The sequence below is a fragment of the Pyrgilauda ruficollis genome, unplaced genomic scaffold, assembly GCF_017590135.1.
Source record: "Pyrgilauda ruficollis isolate IOZ18807 unplaced genomic scaffold, ASM1759013v1 scaffold123, whole genome shotgun sequence".
Taxonomy (NCBI): Eukaryota; Metazoa; Chordata; class Aves; order Passeriformes; family Passeridae; genus Pyrgilauda; species Pyrgilauda ruficollis.
This window is the reverse complement of record NW_024510655.1, coordinates 498146-514581: the sequence shown is the minus strand read 5'-3', so window position 1 is coordinate 514581 and position 16436 is coordinate 498146. Positions and strand designations below refer to the sequence as shown.

At 55.3% G+C, this 16436-nt stretch overlaps 1 protein-coding gene across 9 annotated transcripts in view; it reads right to left on the bottom strand.

Moving 5' to 3' along the window:
- Positions 1 to 16436, bottom strand: part of CHD6 (chromodomain helicase DNA binding protein 6) — a 96990-nt gene that overhangs the window by 16708 nt on the left and 63846 nt on the right. For 6 of the 9 annotated variants that reach the window (XM_041490436.1, XM_041490443.1, XM_041490444.1 and 3 more), the window contains 17 exons: positions 15753 to 15996; positions 15135 to 15311; positions 13423 to 13566; positions 12408 to 12663; positions 11741 to 11951; positions 11045 to 11240; positions 10360 to 10524; positions 9786 to 9965; positions 8999 to 9109; positions 7507 to 7709; positions 6919 to 7121; positions 3461 to 3620; positions 2784 to 2873; positions 1762 to 1865; positions 1045 to 1174; positions 746 to 806; positions 18 to 75 (listed from right to left, as the gene is read on the bottom strand). In XM_041490436.1, the coding sequence (XP_041346370.1) occupies positions 18 to 75; positions 746 to 806; positions 1045 to 1174; positions 1762 to 1865; positions 2784 to 2873; positions 3461 to 3620; positions 6919 to 7121; positions 7507 to 7709; positions 8999 to 9109; positions 9786 to 9965; positions 10360 to 10524; positions 11045 to 11240; positions 11741 to 11951; positions 12408 to 12663; positions 13423 to 13566; positions 15135 to 15311; positions 15753 to 15996 (2693 nt within the window). The remainder of the gene's footprint in view (positions 1 to 17; positions 76 to 745; positions 807 to 1044; positions 1175 to 1761; positions 1866 to 2783; positions 2874 to 3460; positions 3621 to 6918; positions 7122 to 7506; positions 7710 to 8998; positions 9110 to 9785; positions 9966 to 10359; positions 10525 to 11044; positions 11241 to 11740; positions 11952 to 12407; positions 12664 to 13422; positions 13567 to 15134; positions 15312 to 15752; positions 15997 to 16436) is intronic. The other 3 variants (XM_041490438.1, XM_041490440.1, XM_041490445.1) reach the window with 1 other exon arrangement.

The following is a 16436-nucleotide window of genomic DNA, read 5'->3' as shown; positions in this document are numbered from 1 at the left end:
AGGAGACATGGCCTCACCTGCCGCTGGCTCGTCCCGCTTCTCACTGGCTTCACCCACCCCAGCAGCCACGATGTCCTGCAAAAGGAAATGATCAGAGAGGGCTCAACCCACACAGTACCCCCGGCACCCACAGCCTACCCATCCTTGGCAGGGTGCAGGGTGGTGGGAAGGGCAGGGTAGTGTGTCCAGTGTCCTTGGGCTGCAGATGCTGCCTGTGCTCAGCACACAGGAGCAGAGGTGACAGCTCAGAGAGGCTATTTTGGGCCTGGAGGGAAAGATCACCACAGTGACAGAGGCTGTAGTGCCACTGCTCAGGACAGTTGCAGTGTGACTGCCTCCACTGTTCAAACAACCCCTGCACTCTCCTGTGCTGCCTCATTCCCTGATCTTCCTCTACCCCAAGGTCATTTCTTTTGGGACATCCCTGACTCCTCTGCCAGGGCCCCATGTGGCTCCTGAAGCCAACCAAGACTGAGAAACAGCATTCCTGGGCATCTCCAGCCCTCAATACCCCTCAGCTCCTCATGAAGAAGATGCTGCCCATGTCCACAGGTAACACAGAGAAGCACAGCAGAAATTGTGCTCCAGAGAGCAGAAGCAATGCACACAGGATGGGACACAGACAAGGCAGACCAGCCATGCTAGCTCCTTACTGCCACACAGCAGAGCTGATGGAGCCAAGCCCGCACCACAGGGCAGGCTGGGCAGCATCAGTTGTGTATTTGATGCTATGAATCCCACTCACCTCCTGTTTTGACAGCCCCTCCAGCTTTTCTCCACTGCTCTCTTCTTTTTCCACGCTGCCCCTAGGTGAGAGAGTTAACAGTCCCTGGTAGTGGCAGCACAGCCTCTGTGGCTGTGCCAGTTTTCAGCACCAAGAAGCGGAGAATTGGTGCTCATGCCATCTCTCCACCTCATACTGGGGACCAGCTCCCTTTTGTCCTCCCCTCCATGCTCAGAAGCACAGCCTGCTCCCTCCCTCCACTGCACTGTCCCAGGAGTGAGCCAGGTTGCTGTGAGAGCTTGACTCCATCCCCTGCCCACCTTTCGGCAGCATCCTGTGCCCCATCGCTGACGCCCTGCTCGGCAGAGAGCAGCTTCTCATCTGGCATGCCCACCTTCTCCAGGAAACACAGCGCCGGGTCCGCCCGCATGGCGTTGTACCGCTCGTAACCTGGACAGACAGACAGCACAGAGCAAGGCCTCAGCCTGGTGCACAAAAACCTCCTGCTCCTGGGACACAGCTCCCCACCTGGCTCTCACTCCCTCTGTGCTACCATGAGAGTAATTCTCACCCCCAGAAACTCACAGCACTTTCCCAAAAGCTGTTAATGGCTCTGCAGCCCCTAGGCAACAGGCAAAGGGTAAGGTCAGCCTTCCTATCCCACCCAGCAGCAGCACAGCCACCACACAGGGTGCAGCTGGGGCAAACAGCCCTGTGTCTCCTGGAAACTGCACCGGGACTCCATGATGAGGCCAAGACAAGATCTGTGCCTTTCTCCTTGCCCTCACACAGCAACTGCACACTGCCCCTGGCAAACCAGGGTCTACCACGAGATCTGGCACTGCCACCCTGGGCACCATGGGGTGGCTGTTCCCCACTCAAACATGCTGCTGGCACCTGGGGAGAGCTGTACTGGCCCTGTGTGGCTGTGGAGCATGGCTACAGCTCTGTCCCTTGCACTGACACGACATCCCCTCCAGCACCAGGGGTCCTCATTCCCCCACACACCAGCACCCACCAGACAGCTGGGTACACACCGTGCTTGAAGACGCCGATGAGCAGGGATTTATCGGCTTCAGCATTCCACCAGTCCACTGGGATCTCCACGTAGTCAATGTCTGGCAGCAGCACATCCAGCTCCCTGTGGCCAGACATGGTATGAACACCCCTCTCCCAGCCTCAGCAGACACTGAAGGGCACTGAGCACTGCTCAGAAGGGACAGCGAGAGGCAGGAGCCACCACTTGCTGGCTTGGGGACAGCTAATGAACCCTGGCCTGGGGCCCCACCATGACACATCTCCCTGGGGTCAAAGAACTGGAGCCTTGGTTCCACCACAACCTGCTGCCCTCCTGCTCCTCTTTCTCCAGGGCAGTGGGTGCCCCCAGCCTCTCTCCACCCTCCCCACCCAAGTTGTCTCCAGAGGACTGAAGATCCCATCTGACCCGAACAGCATCTCTAGGGGTAAAACTATTCACACATACCAACCCCAAAAGAACAGTGTCTCCCCACATACATTGGTACTGATGGAATGTGTTGGGGAAGGCAGCAGCCCCAACCTGGGGAAATTAACCTGTTAAGCTCAGCATATCATGAGTCTTTGCAGAAAGGTCAACAGGTGGCAGGCTGGAAGCTCAGTGCCATTATAGAGCCTGTGGGTCCCACTGTTCCCAGTGCTGGGAGGGACTGCAGGCCACAGTGATGGGGCATGCTCTGCTCTGAGTCCTGGCCCTGAGACTGGGAGCAGTCTCTGTGTACTCCCACTTTGGATAAGGGCCCATTTGTCAAGCAGCACACAGAACCATTTTCCTGCAGGGTGTCCTTCTAAGTCCCCAACACCCCCAGGCTGGTGCTGCAGTCTCAGAGTTGCCTCAGCAGCTCTGCTATGGCTGCAGTCTCTGCACAGGCAGGGTGGCTGCCTGAGGGTGAAGTTTTGCCTGAGGAAGACCTGGGGTCTGATTCATCTGGAGCTGCAGAGAGCCCAGATGTGGCTGGGTCAGACACCTGTGGCAGCTCTCAAGCCCAAGAAGCCTTGCAGGGGTCCACCATTAGGTCCCTACCTGGCAGGGGTCCCCTCAAAGGCTTTATCCGCAGCCTCCCCCAGTACTTCAGCCTTTAGGTAGTAGAGCATTCGCACCCGCAGCAGAACCCTGTTTCGGGGGGCAGAGAGGTCAGCAAAGCCAGTGAAACCGCTCAACACCGTGTTTTCCCATGTGGAAGGACCCACTTCCATAAAGCAGGCTGGGCCATGCAGTGACCATGCAGTGTCAGGCCACACTGCCCAGCCCTGTGACCCACTGGCCGGAGGGTCACTGCTCAGGACACGGCTTCCATGAGCTGGAGGGGAATGAGAGCGGTCCAGCAGTGGGAGCACGGTGATCCTTGGTGGGCTGTGAGCCTTTCACAGCTCCCTCCCACCCTCCCAACACTAAAGGCCCTCAGCCCATTGTCTCCATGAGCCAGTATGGGCTCCTGCAAGGGGGAATGGTTTTAAACTAAAAGAGGAGAGATTTCGATTAGATGTGAGGAAGATATTCTTCTCTCTGAGGGTGGCGAGGCCCTGACACAGGTTGCCAGAGAAGCCGTGGCTGCCCCATCCTTGTTCAAGGACAGGTTGGACAGTGATTGGAGCAACCTGGGATAAGGTAAGGTATCCCTGTCCTTGGCCAGGGTAATGTAGTAAGATGTTCCTTAAGGCTCCTTCCAACCCAAACCACTCCATGATTCTATGACTCACTTGTTGCAGTGTTGTTTGAGGTGCTTCTTGTAGCTGTCATCATGCAGCACCACCTCGGGGTTGCAGGTGGCAAGCCAGTCTGCGTTCTTTATCTCAGGAAGCAGCATCTGGTTCTTTGTCTTCTTCCCCTTCCTGCCTCTGGGCACCGGTGCTGACAAGCCTGTAACAGCGAGTGGCAGCCAGTGAGCACCACAGGCACCAGGGGCACAGCCAGGCACTGCTGCCAGGCACCTCTGGCACTGGAGGCCGGGTGGGGCAGCAGAGCCAGGATCTGGAGGAGCCAAGGCAGAGCTCCCAGCTGCAGCCTGGAGAGCCAAGGAGAGGAAGTGCACGGGGCAAATGCAGAGTATGGGAGAGTCCATCTCTGTGAAAAACTTGGGGATCACCACAGAAACTTAACTGCTGTGTGTTCTCAGTACGATGCTGAGCCCAAATGTGTAATGGCCCCTTGCTGTGTAAAAATATCACACAGAAGGGATGAAGCAGGGAAGAGACCTTGGTCCTGTGCATAGCCCTTGGAGACTTACTTAGACACTACAGGCACTTCTAAAGATCACTCTGTGGGAACAGTTATTTGGGACAAGAGTTCAAACAAGAAGCTCCCAAATGATCAAAGAGCAGCAGACCTGGTGATCTGATCTGTAAGGGCTGTTTCTTGTACCGTGCATCTGGAGCAGGGCTGGGGGGAACTGCATTGCTGCAGGGGTGCTAAGGTACCAACTGGAAATGGAATGCAGTCCCATCTGCCTGACAAAGATAAAATGAGATCCAGTGGCTAGAGATGAAAATTAAACACAGTTCAACCTTGAAATAAGGTGTGAGTTCACAGCAGAACATGGAAACAACTCCTGGTGGGGTCACTGTTGTCTGGAATCTCCAAAGAGGGGTAAGCTGCCTTCCTAGGCAGCTGCTGTTGAGGTTGGAGCTGCAAACATGAAGAGGAAAGGATGCCTGGGCAGTCCCATCCCATCTGTCTGGTCTTGTGACACCAGTGAAGAAGAGAAAGAGTCACTATGTTGTCAACTCCTGCATAAAGTCTGCAGCTCCAGGACAAGGGCTGTGGCCCAGCTGCCTGCTGGAGGCCTGCATAGGCACCAGGCCTCCTGTCCCCAGCACCAAACTGGCCTGATGAACTCTGGGCAACTTCAGCAGCTTGGCCTGTTCCAGGATGAAAGGCAGGATGGTGCTAGATCAGAGCAGAGCTCTGAGTTGGACTGTCTGGGTGCTGTGCTCACTCCTTGCGATCACACGGATGTGGGACTGAGAAGAGCTCCAGGATGCCCTAGCAAGGGCTTAAGGCTGTTGTTCCTTTCTGCACGTCAGGGATGGGGCATGACTTGCCTGGTCAGCTCTCTGCAGACATGAGTGGTATCTGAGGCTGCCTGGGGAGCCACAGCAGTTACTGCTGAAGGCCTTCCTGACTGAGGAAGGAGCACTGCTCTGCTCTCAGTGTTCTGCTTCTTCTGCTCTTCTCCAGCTCCTGACGTCAGGCTGAGATGCTGTTGCTCCTCTGGCCCAGACAACGTGGAAGTTAAACAGATGGGAAAAGCCATTCTAAAGAGTTGATGGAGAAGCTCCTGGTCACTTTGCTGGTCAACAGTCAATGCTCTTACACTAAAGCAATCCTGACCATCTGCTGAAACCATGGCTTGTTCGTTACTTGGCATTATCTAAATCAAGTCCACTCATAGCAGTTTATTTGCTTCTGACTCTTGTTCTGCTCCTCACAAGCAGGACTCTCACGCCCGCTCCCCGCTGCTCTCAGGGCAGGGCTGTGTGGCAAGAGCAGGAAGCAGCACTGTCAAAACAGCTCCCATTGCAGGAGGTGACTGGAATAACTTAGGGCAGACACTAAAAGCCACATCCTTGGATGTCACACTGCAAAAGTTGGACACTTCCAAGCAGAAGAAAATGATGATGTTAGGTTTTAAGCAGCAACTATGATGCGCTTGGTGCGCAGCTGCATCACCACTCCAGAACAGCCTTCCCTGTGCTCTACCATCTGGGAACAGAAGTCTCAGGTTTCAGCCCAGCTCCCTGACGTCAAAAGCAGTCTGGAGAGTTCCAGCCCCCTCACTACTCACCTTGTGCCACAGATCACAAGTACAGAAGAAGCAGCACATGGCTGCTGGGCTCTGACTCCCTGAGAGACACTGTGGCCTCCCCCAGCCCCAGTCACCGTCCTGAGAGCCACAGGATGCAGGCATTCTGCTGCAAGGTCAGCCAGAGCCCTCTGGCACAGCAGGCAGTGACCACATGTCCCAGGCAACAAGCCCAGATGCAGGGAGCCAGCAGCCACTCTGTGCTCACAGATGAAGACAAAGGCCCCGTGGCAGCCTCATGCACAGGGTGGGCTCTATGGCTGCCCCAGCTCCAGGGAAGCCTACAGAAAGCAGCCACTGTGCTGCAGGTGGGGAGGCCATCTGCAATGTCCGTCACTGAGGCAGAGCTAGAGCCAGAGGGAGAGCAGGGCTGGGAAGCCTCTGGGTGACCTGTCTGAAGCTGAGGCTACACTGGGGAGCTTCTACACAACAGAATACAGACACCTCTAGCCAACAGGTGCAATTACAGATCTGACATGTGACACATGAGCCTCAGACATACTGCCTCTGAGTAGAGAGAGCACAGCCAGGCCTAGGACAAGGGTCCTGCTACACAGAGTGAGAGAAGGCAATATCACCTGGGGAGTACTTATGCATTGCATAAGTCTCAGGACAAACCAACACTGCACCTCCACCCATCAGGGCAGGCACTGCAGACCAGTAGGTCTGGGACAAACACCATGACAAGGGGAAACAAAAGGGGGGAAAAAAGGGAAATCACAAAATTACAGAATATTCTGAGTTGAAAGGGACCCATAAGGATCATTGTGTCCAACTCTTAAGTGAATTGCCTATACGGGGATCAAACCCACAGCCTTGCTGTGAGATGGATGCTCAGCTGCACCCCCAGCTTTCCCTGGTGCAGCTGCCCATGCTGCCCAGAGGCACAGGCAGGGTCCTGCACCATGTCCATGCTGTGCTCTCTGAGGTCCTGAGGAGCAGCCTGAGGTGTGTCCATGCCCTGAGTGGAATCAGCATCCTCATCCCTATCACATCCAGCATGTTCATACGGTCACTGGTGCTCATGAGCTCACTGCCCAGTATCTCCCTGTGCAGGGGAACCACGACAGTATTCACAGCAAGAGAAGACTTAGCAGCACCTCTGCTCCCACCACAAGGCTCTCTCTGCACTGAAAGCCAGAAAACAGCTTCCCTCACTCAGCCAGCCCCTGCTGCTGACTCTGAGGGTCAGTGTGGAGGTCAGCTTCATGGAAGCCCCTTTCTCTGTGCAGAGAGAATTGCAGTGCTGAAGCACAAACACTTGCAGACTGTTTCCTGTTTTGAATTCTGCAGCCTCAGTCTCACAGGCTGGCACAGGGCAACGGGTACAGATGCAATGGCAGAGAGAACACGCAATACCTGAGTGATTCTGCAGAGCCTGATTCTGGCCGTCCTTCGTCGGTGTGATGAGATCCCAGATAAAACTCTTAATCTTCTCATCCCCCTTGTAGTGTTTGACGCAATACACCAGCAAGGCCCGACAAATCATCTCCATGTCCTTCTCATTCAGGTGCCACTTGAACCGCCCATGGGTCAGGATATCTTTCCAGCGTCCCCAGCTGAAACAGCAGAAACACAGAGTAAACACTCCTGTGCAACTAGAGACCTTGCTGGCATCTCTCTCCAGGAGCTCCTGTGGGGGCATAGCCCTGCCAGATCCCTAGATAGGGATGTTTTGCCCACACATTACAGGAGCAGAGAGGGAGAGAGGTTTGCAGGACTGAACAGGGAAGAGGCAGGAGCAGACTCTGGAAGTGCCAACTGCCAGCTTTGTCCTGCTAACTTTTCTTCCATCCCAAACATTCGCCCAGAGCCCAGGTCCCACCAGCGAGGTCACTGCTGAAAGGAGGCAACACAGCAAGCAGGACACACAGGAAGTGGCTGGTGTAGCCAGTGGGTGCACGTGAGCACTGGAGCAGCTGGAGGCTGTGGCTGTGCTCTCACCCAAATATGAGCAGGTTCTTCTCCACACGGAAGCACTCAGCCCGCAGGTACCGCCGCGTCTTCTCGTTAAAGCGCCGCGAGCGTGTGGGTCGCTCATCCGAGTCACTGTCCAGCTCAGAGAACTCCATCAGCTCGTCCTCTTCGAAGGAGTTGTAGTGTTTGGTTTGCTTCCGCACCCGGGGTCTGTCGATGACCAGGCTCTCCTGTGACGGACAGAGCAGAGAGCACTGTCAGGTACAGGCAGAAACACTGCTATGTGCTCTTCTGGCCCCTGTCACCTGGGCTCTGTTCAGGCTATGGCTCCTGGCTTGCCAGTCCTGTGGCTGACCATCACCTTCCCACTAGGATACCTGCTTCAAGTTACCTGTGTGCAGCTCTGCCTGCACAAGTGACAACTCCTGACCAGCACAAAATTCATCCTGACTGATGGCAGGCTGAAAATCAGCCCCTCTGTGTCCAAACTGCTGACTGCCAGCAGCTGACTCAGCTCTGAGTCACTGCTGGCCCGATCTGGAGTGCCTGTGCCAAGTGCTGCGCTGAAGGCAGTAATCTCTGTGTCAGGGGGACAGGTGGGCTGGAACAGGAAAGGCAGCTTCCAAGAAGGTGCAGGAGGGAGCAGTATGAAATTAAATAGCATGTACCTGCCCCCTCTCCTTACCCCGCCCTGCTGAACAAATTAACGTAATTAAATCTGCCTGGATTTCAGGCACATAGGACACACACACACACACACACACACACACACACACACACGCACGCACGCACAGTCTCTCCCATTGCTCCAGCTTGAGCAGTGAGCTCTACAGAGTTGCAGAACCTCCCTCCTGCTGCTGTCTAAAACCATCTCTTACAGCACTGCTGCCTTAGTTGGAATTATGGCAGCCTTGGGGCTGCACTGGAGCCAGCAACACCCTGTGCCTGGTGGAGGAGCTGGGAAGAGAGACCTGGGCTGCAGCTGAGCCCATCACCGCAGTAGGGCCAGCAGAGCATTGGGACCCCATCTGTCCCCTCCTACCTCCTGACAGGCAGAGGCACCAGTCTGCCGTCAGGAGAGAGAGCAGAAGGGCAGCTCCAACCTCTGTGACCAGGGACGGGATCCACGTGAATGACTGGAGCTGCATCAGGAAAAGGTTCTTCCCCCCGAGGGTGGTCAGGCACTGAACAGGCTCCCCAAGGAATGGGCACAGCCCCAAGGCTGCCAGAGCTCAAGGGGCACTTGGACAATGCGCTCAAGCAGAGGGTGAGATCATTGGGAGTAGCTAGGAGTACAGACTGAGTATCCTGAAAGATCAGAGAGACAGAGACCAACATGTGGCTAAATAAATCAGGGCTTTAGCCAGCATTTATGGGTCAGTCTTCCCTTGCAGTAATTCTTGATGCCTAACACAAAGCTCTTCAGGCGCCTAGAGGAAGCATGCAGCTCCCACCTGGACACCAGGCCAGATGGAGTCAGATCAGTTGTAGGGCACAGGGGCCACAAACTGCATCCTACCTTTTCGTTCTTGGCATCTGTATCGAGCTCTGCTATCTTGGCCCACTTCTGCCAGAAGTTGGGGTCATCTAAGGAAATGTCAGTTCTGTTTCCTGATGCTACAAAGCTGGCCTAGGAGAGAAAGAAGAGGAGTGAACAGGGTGCAACCCACCATCCAGGTGTGCTTTCTCTCATACAGAGATCTCCCACATGCCAGTCTGAGTGCACAGTTTTGCTGCTGTGGTGCTAGAGTGTTCTTTGTTTGCCCCTCTGTTCTGCAGCCATGCCTGAGCCACTGTGAATGGAGGCTGGGTTGTGCAAGAGGAGCAGGACCCTCAATGGCCCCAGCAGGCACCAGCCAGAGCATAGCACAGAGCTCTATCTGGGGGCTGTGTCAGGCCCCACAGCACTCAGCTTCCATGGCACAGCAGCACCTGGCTTTGGGCACCAGGCAGCCCAGCAGCTGGGTCCTGCCATCATCCTGGGGTCCCTATGCAGAGCCAGACCTCATGGCTGAACCCTCCTAGGCAGCCCTCTACCACCTGCCAGGCTGGTGGCCCCTCCACAACGCTCTGCTGACCACCAGAGAGACAGGAGACCACACCAGCCCCAGCTCAGCCAAGGTCTCACTGGCACACTGAGACAGCAGAGCTTGGTCTCCACATGGGCATATCTCCATACACAAGTAGGAGGTTAGACAGGTCTCCACACACATGTAGGAGGCTGGCTGACCACTACTGCCCTGCATGCTCCCCTTCCTCCAACCCCAAAGGAAATCCCCCTTCCCTCCCACTGGAGCACAGCATACCTTTGCAAATGTGGAGCCCTTTCCTTCAGACTGGATTGTGATGGTCTGTGTCCTGCGCTGGAGGATCTGATCAATGTCTTCCTCACAGAACTTTGACCCTTCATCCTCCTCATCCATGAGTGCGCCGTAGGCACCCTTCCGCAGGAGGTCCTCCACCTCCATCTTGGAGAGCTGCTGAACCTGCCCAAAGCACAGGGGCATCACCAACCTGGCCAGCAACCATGACCACTGCACTACAGGAGAAGGCTCCTCCCTCTGCTTCAGAAGAAAGGGCCCTAAGCCAACCAGACTTGCTGCTGTTAAAGCAAAGAGATCATTTCAAAACTCTTACTGAGGGACTGTCAGGAAATTTAGTCCATGCCACCCCGGACACAGCATCACATGTCCCCTATCCCCATGGCAGTGCAGGAACAGCCTGGCAGGCCAAAGAGCAGCAGTGCAAGTATGTGGGACTGGGCTCTCCCTCTCCAAAGCCTGCCGAGTCCCTCCTCTGACCTGGCAGTGACTTGCAGGGGGAGGAGGAGAGATCTCCTGCAGAGGTTCCCACCTGTCCCTGCTCCAGCAGCCAACCTACCCCATTGGTGCTGCCCTTGCGGTTGATGTCCTGCAGCACAGCTTTATCCAGGCCCAGCTTCAGGCTGGCCTTGTCGAACATCTCCCGCTCATAGGAGTTCCTGGTGATGAGGCGATAGACCTTCACGGCCTTGCTTTGCCCGATGCGGTGGCAGCGAGCTTGAGCCTGTCAGTGTAGAGGGCACAGTGTCAGCGCAGGGAGCCCAGCTGGATGAGGGCCATGTGGTTTGTGGTACTTTGCATCAGCATCTACAGTCACCCACCTAACTCACAGTCACCTCCCATCCACCACATTACCCTCATTCCCCGCCTGTGGCTGACCTGTCAGGGCTCTGGCACAGCCTGCACAGCTGTGGAACAGGAATAAGAGATCCCAGCACTCTCAGGCAAGGACACAGGGCTCAGGCTGGAGCCTTGGCTCTCTGCAAATGTGGCACACAACACTGCACCCACTCCAAAAACAGGTATGGACACAGTGTTGCCTGCTCTGTTGCACATCTGTGTTTTCAGAACCACACTGTGATCTCCCCCATGTCCTGTTCCCCCTGCCCACATTCCTGCCAGCTGTCCTGACACGGCACCTCGTGCCCAGTACAGCTGGTGCTGCTGCCCTGTTCTCCCTGCCTGGCACAAGTGAAGCTGTGCCTCAGGACCTCCTGACAGCCTGGCCCTGCCCAGCCCATTACCTGCAGGTCATTCTGTGGGTTCCAGTCGGAATCAAAGATGATACAGGTGTCAGCAGCGGTCAGGTTGATGCCCAGCCCGCCTGCCCGCGTGCACAGCAGAAATACAAAGCGATCCGAGTCGGGCTTGCAGAAGCGGTCGATGGCAGCCTGGCGCAGGTTGCCGCGCACCCGCCCGTCGATGCGCTCGTAGGTGTACCTGCTCAAGAGGGGGAGAGGTTAGAGCAGAATCACAGCAGGGCCTGAAGAGGCTGTGGCCTTCAAATCCCTTTCTGCTCCTTCCCCCAGGCTGTGGGCACACCAGCCAGGACTTACTGGCAGGACCTGTGCCCAGGTAGAGGCCCAGGCCCCATCAGCCTGTGTGCACCATGGCTGTTCCCAAAAGTTGTGTCTCTTATGGTAACAAAATCATCACAACCCCATGCATGCTGCATGGATATGGGGCTCATGGGAACCAGGACCAAGGGAAGGATCTACTTCTACCTGGTCACTCTGAGGACTAGTCCTAGACTACACAGAATGAAAGGTCTGAGGTGCTTAGCTCTGGGGTCTCTGCACCCACCAGTAGTACCTGGTAAAACAGATCCATCAGTATTGTGGGCATGGAATGGCCAAATCCCCACTGTGTGCTGTTGCCACTGTATGTGCAGTGCATGGAGGTACTGTGGAGCTGTGGTGAATGCTGGAGCCTGTACTAACCGTCTCTGGATGAGATAGTCCTCCAGGATGTCAAGGCAGCGCACCATCTGCGAGAAGATGAGCACCTTGTGCCCACCAGCAATCAGCTTGGGAAGCAGCTTATCAATGAGCACCAGCTTCCCAGCTGCCTGGATCATTGCCTGCAGCTGGAAGTCTGGTGCCTCTGGGCAGTGTGTTTTGCGGAAGTCTTCCAGGATCTTCTCCTCTGCCCCTGCCAGGTGAAAAGGGATGTGAGCTCTTGGCAAGGCTGGCAGTGCAGCTGCCCAAGGCAGCAGCAAAGGACTGCATGAGTAACAGAACCCTGCAGTCAGAGCTAGGGAGGCTGGCTAGAGACCTCCTTCAGATCCTCCACTCCTGGGACTAAACTTCTGTAGAGCTCACATTAGCTCGTGGCAGAACAAGTCAGGTTGGGACACTGGTCCTGTGTTGGAACACCCCCAAATACAGTGAGCCTCAGGAGACCCTAAGGTGCCCATCAGCAAGTAGCCCTTGGAGGGAGCTGGGCTGCCTGGGAAGGCAACAGGACAGAGCACTGCCACACCATCAACAGATGGCACAAGGCCTGAGCTGGCTCCCCAGCCGGGCAAGTTCCGTTGGGAGTGAAGAGTAAATGTTGCAGCGATACCTGTGTGTCCCCCCCGCCACAACTCCTGTACACAGCCCTCACCATTGATGAGGTATGGGTGATTGCAGCACTTGCGCAGCTCCATCATGGTATTGATGAGGTTGGGCATATTGTGCTGGTTGGCACCCTTAGAGAGGAAGGAGAAATTTTTCTCCAGGATAGCCCGGTAGTATTTCTTCTGGATATTGGTCAGCTCCACCTCAATGATGGTCTCCTGCTTGGGTGCCAGATTCTTCTCTACATCATCCTTCAGCCGTCGCAGCATCATGGGCTTCAGGATGGACTGCAGCTTCTTAACCTGCAGAGCAAGCACAGACACTCACTGCCCTCCCTGCACGGAAGCACATGGGCCAGCAGAGGGGTATGCTAGACTGGAGCCTCCCCATGCTGCAAACCCACTACAGGTGACTAGAGCAGCTGCTCAGCAGACAGCCAGGACAACTTCAGGGCCTGAGATCCTTGGGGCAGGTATAACCAGTCCCAGGTTATGAACTCCACATGCCTCTGCTGCCAGCAGCCTTACGTGTCTGATGCAGGAGGAGAGCTGAGAGTTTGGATGGTATCTGAGATGGTGGTTGCTTCATGTGGCTGTGCCTGCTCCCACAGAACGACAATCTTTGTACAATTTCCACATTCAAAAGGCAGTGGGACAGCCCGGGCAACTAAGCAGCTTCCCATGACCCACACTCAAGGAGAGCTTTGGAGGAAGGCTCTCCAGGGGAACCTGACAAGGGTGATTGACACATGGACTTACCGAGCTCCCCATTCCCCTTCCACTCTTGCTGGTCTCAGGGACAGACCAGGTGGGAGAGACAGGTAAACTGTTCTACCCAGGCATGCAAGGGCAGCAGGGAGTCAGTTGGGAGCAGACCACTGCCTTGGTAGGGGGAGGTCTCCTCTCCCCAGAGCAGCACTGGGGCTCTGTCACAACTTTGCTTCTCCTGGTATGAGGAGTCCTATCCACTTCCAAGAAGCACGTGTCTGAAAGCATGACTGGTTTGGTCACCAGGTGTCCCCGTGGCCTGTGCTAAGTCACTGGTATCATTCCTCCAGGTACCTGCTCCTCTGTCTTCAGGTCTCCAAACTCTTCCAGGAAGGCTGTCTCTGAGGGGAACTGCTGTGGCTCCAGAAAATTTAGGAGGCTGAAGAGCTCCTCTACTGAGTTCTGCAGAGGGGTCCCTGTTAGCAGCACCTTGTGCTCCTGGGAACACACAGAAAACAGGTTGAGGGCTCAACCCCATTAGCTGGGGTTGAAGGTGTCCCAAGAACATAATGCTTCATGTCTTCCAGCCTAAGAAGCACTCTTAGGTGGCCTGGAACCACATACACACCGAGAGGCTTCCCCAGCCGTGGTGACAACCCTGACGGACCCACTGCCACACAACACTGTCTTGTGGCTCCCAGAACGCTCCCATGCACATGTTCCAGTCCAGCTCTGTGCAACGACAGCCAAACTCACGACCTCACACTGCTCCCAGGCTTCAGCCCTGCCCTGGCACAAGAGCGTCGCGCAGGGCTGTGCTGGCACTGGACAGGGATGCTGACAGAGCCCAAGCTTCTGTGCAGCTGGGGGCAGGATGTTTGTCTTCAGTGCTCAGACAGAGCAAGAGGGAACCACACAGAGCCATGGGACACCGAGGGGCAGCAGTGGCCTGCTGCTAGGGACAGTCTCAGCAGAGTGCTCCAAAATTAGCAGGGGCAGGTATGACTGCGCACTGGGAACAAAGGGGAGCTTTTCTTAGAGGTTCACCATGTAGGTGTACATGTGCAGTAAAAGGAGATGAGGTCCAAACAAACCCCAAGACCTGGGGGTGTGAGGATCAGATGATCCCTCAAAGAGAATGCCTGACAACATGGGCTTGGGCTTTAGGCACCACCAGGTGCACCAGCTCCTCTATCCCAGCACTGTCAGAGCCTTGGGCTCACTACTCAGGCTAATCCTCCTGCCCAGTCTAGTGCAGGAAACGTCCTCATGAGTGGCCTGGTAGGAAGGAAGGGCAATTGTAAGATGGGAGACTCCCACAGGACTTGTACAAAGGAAGGTGATGGCTTAGAAGGGAGACCGGTAGCTTGGACCCAAGCTTACAACGCAGCAGGGCCCTACACAAGACACAAAGTCAGGGAAACAACAGGGTCTTTTGGAACTTGTGGGAGTAACAAGACAAATTATTTTCAGAGGCCTGGCCCAGCTACAAGAGAGTGTGACGAAGGCTGAGTACAGCTGGAAGATCCAAAAGGCTTGTTAGCCATTGGTCCAGCTAACAGCAACGCTACTTTTCCCAGGGCTGGAAAAGAGCTGGACATCAAATAATTTCTCAGAGCAGCTCACTGATCCCTTTGTTACCCACCCCTGGCATGGAGTAACATGTTTGCACAGCAGTAAGAAACCAGCTCGAACACCACAGCCCTGCCCAGTGTAGAGCATGAGGCACACCATGGCCAGGGGTATTGTGCAGGGCTGGCCAGCAACTGTCCCCATGTGCTGCAGCAGCTTACACTGTGCTGCAAGGATGGGCAGGGCTCTGGCAGGGAGCACCCCCAGGTGGGAAGGCACAGGGGGACCTTTGTACAAGTGTAATATTCCACTTTGGCAAAAAGAAGTTTGTGAGAGCTGCAGGGCACCAGTGCCACATCCATCAAGGGGCCCCCTGGATGGTTTTCTTCCAGCCTGGCACAGGGCCTAAGGTGCTGACAGTGGCATCTGATTGCTCAGCCTGACCTTCTCCAGCCCACCCTGCACCCAGGTGAACCCAGGCAGGAAATGCTCACCAGGGCCATGAGCTTCAGCCCCTCCAGGAGTTTGCAGTTCCTGTTCTTCAGGCGATGTGCCTCATCAATAACCACACAGCGCCACTGGATCTTCTTCAGCTCCGGGCAGTCAGCAAGGATCATCTCAAAGGTGGTGATAACCACCTGGAACTTGAAGATCCCAGGGAGAGGGTTACCCTAGGGAAACAAAAACCAGAGTTTGAGTCCTGCAGGATGGCAGCACACTATCAGACCTCCTGTCTGACAGTATGAGTGGGAGCATCTGACTCTGAGCTGGAATTTCCCCAGAAAAACCTCTGTCAAGCATTGGGCAGGTTTCCGTAAGCCTCCTTGATGGCCACAGGCTGTGTTATCTCCAAACCAGACAGTACCCCAGGGCAGGCACATAAGCCTGGATAGTAACCAGGGCTATGCTGCATCCTACCCGTTCTGCATGAGCTGTGCCTGTTCACTCACACACAGTGCAACCTGAGCCCATGCCAGCAAGTGGGGCTGCAAAGATCACCTTTCCTTCTCCAAATGAACAAGCTGCTCCACAAGCAGCTCAGTGCTTTCCAAGTAAAGGAAGCCAGGGCTGGGGGATGCATGCTAGGAAGGCTGTATGCATCAGTCAGTCACCTGTGTGTCCCTGTACACCATCTCGTACTGCTGGATCATCTGCCGGCTGATCTGGCTGCCGTGGTACACGATGGCGTTCATCTCCGTCCAGGTGCGGAACTCCCTCTCCCAGTTTGTGATGGTGGAGAGAGGTGCGATGATGAGGAAGGGGCCATGGATGCCCATCAGGAATATCTCTGAGAGGAAAGTGATTGACTGGATTGTCTTCCCCAACCCCATCTCATCAGCCAGGATGCAGTTCTTCCTGCAGAGATGGACAGGGTCAGGTCAGCGTGGCTCTTGGGGGCAGAAACCACTCTGTCACCAGCTCTTGGATGGGCTGTCAGGCCCACCACCTCTGCCCACACTTCTCTGACCCTGCAGCATGGAGCGTGGGGGGACTTTGGTATAGTGGCCCAAATATGTCTGGGTAAGCCAGCTAACTTCTTGTAACATCATGGATTCAAAATCAGCATGAAAGATGCTGTTTTTCAGGTACACATGAGCCAGGGAAAGATGCATCTGATGGCCTGCTGCAGCCGAGAACATGTATATTCCCACCTGCCTGCCACACAGTGAGTCACCAACAGCCTGGCCAATACCAAAAAATCAGGTGTATCTTAGAACCACAGCTAAACCCTATTAGCTTCAAGACTCATCAGCATGTACCAGGGAGAAACATTCCTAAAGATTCAGTTGCCAAGC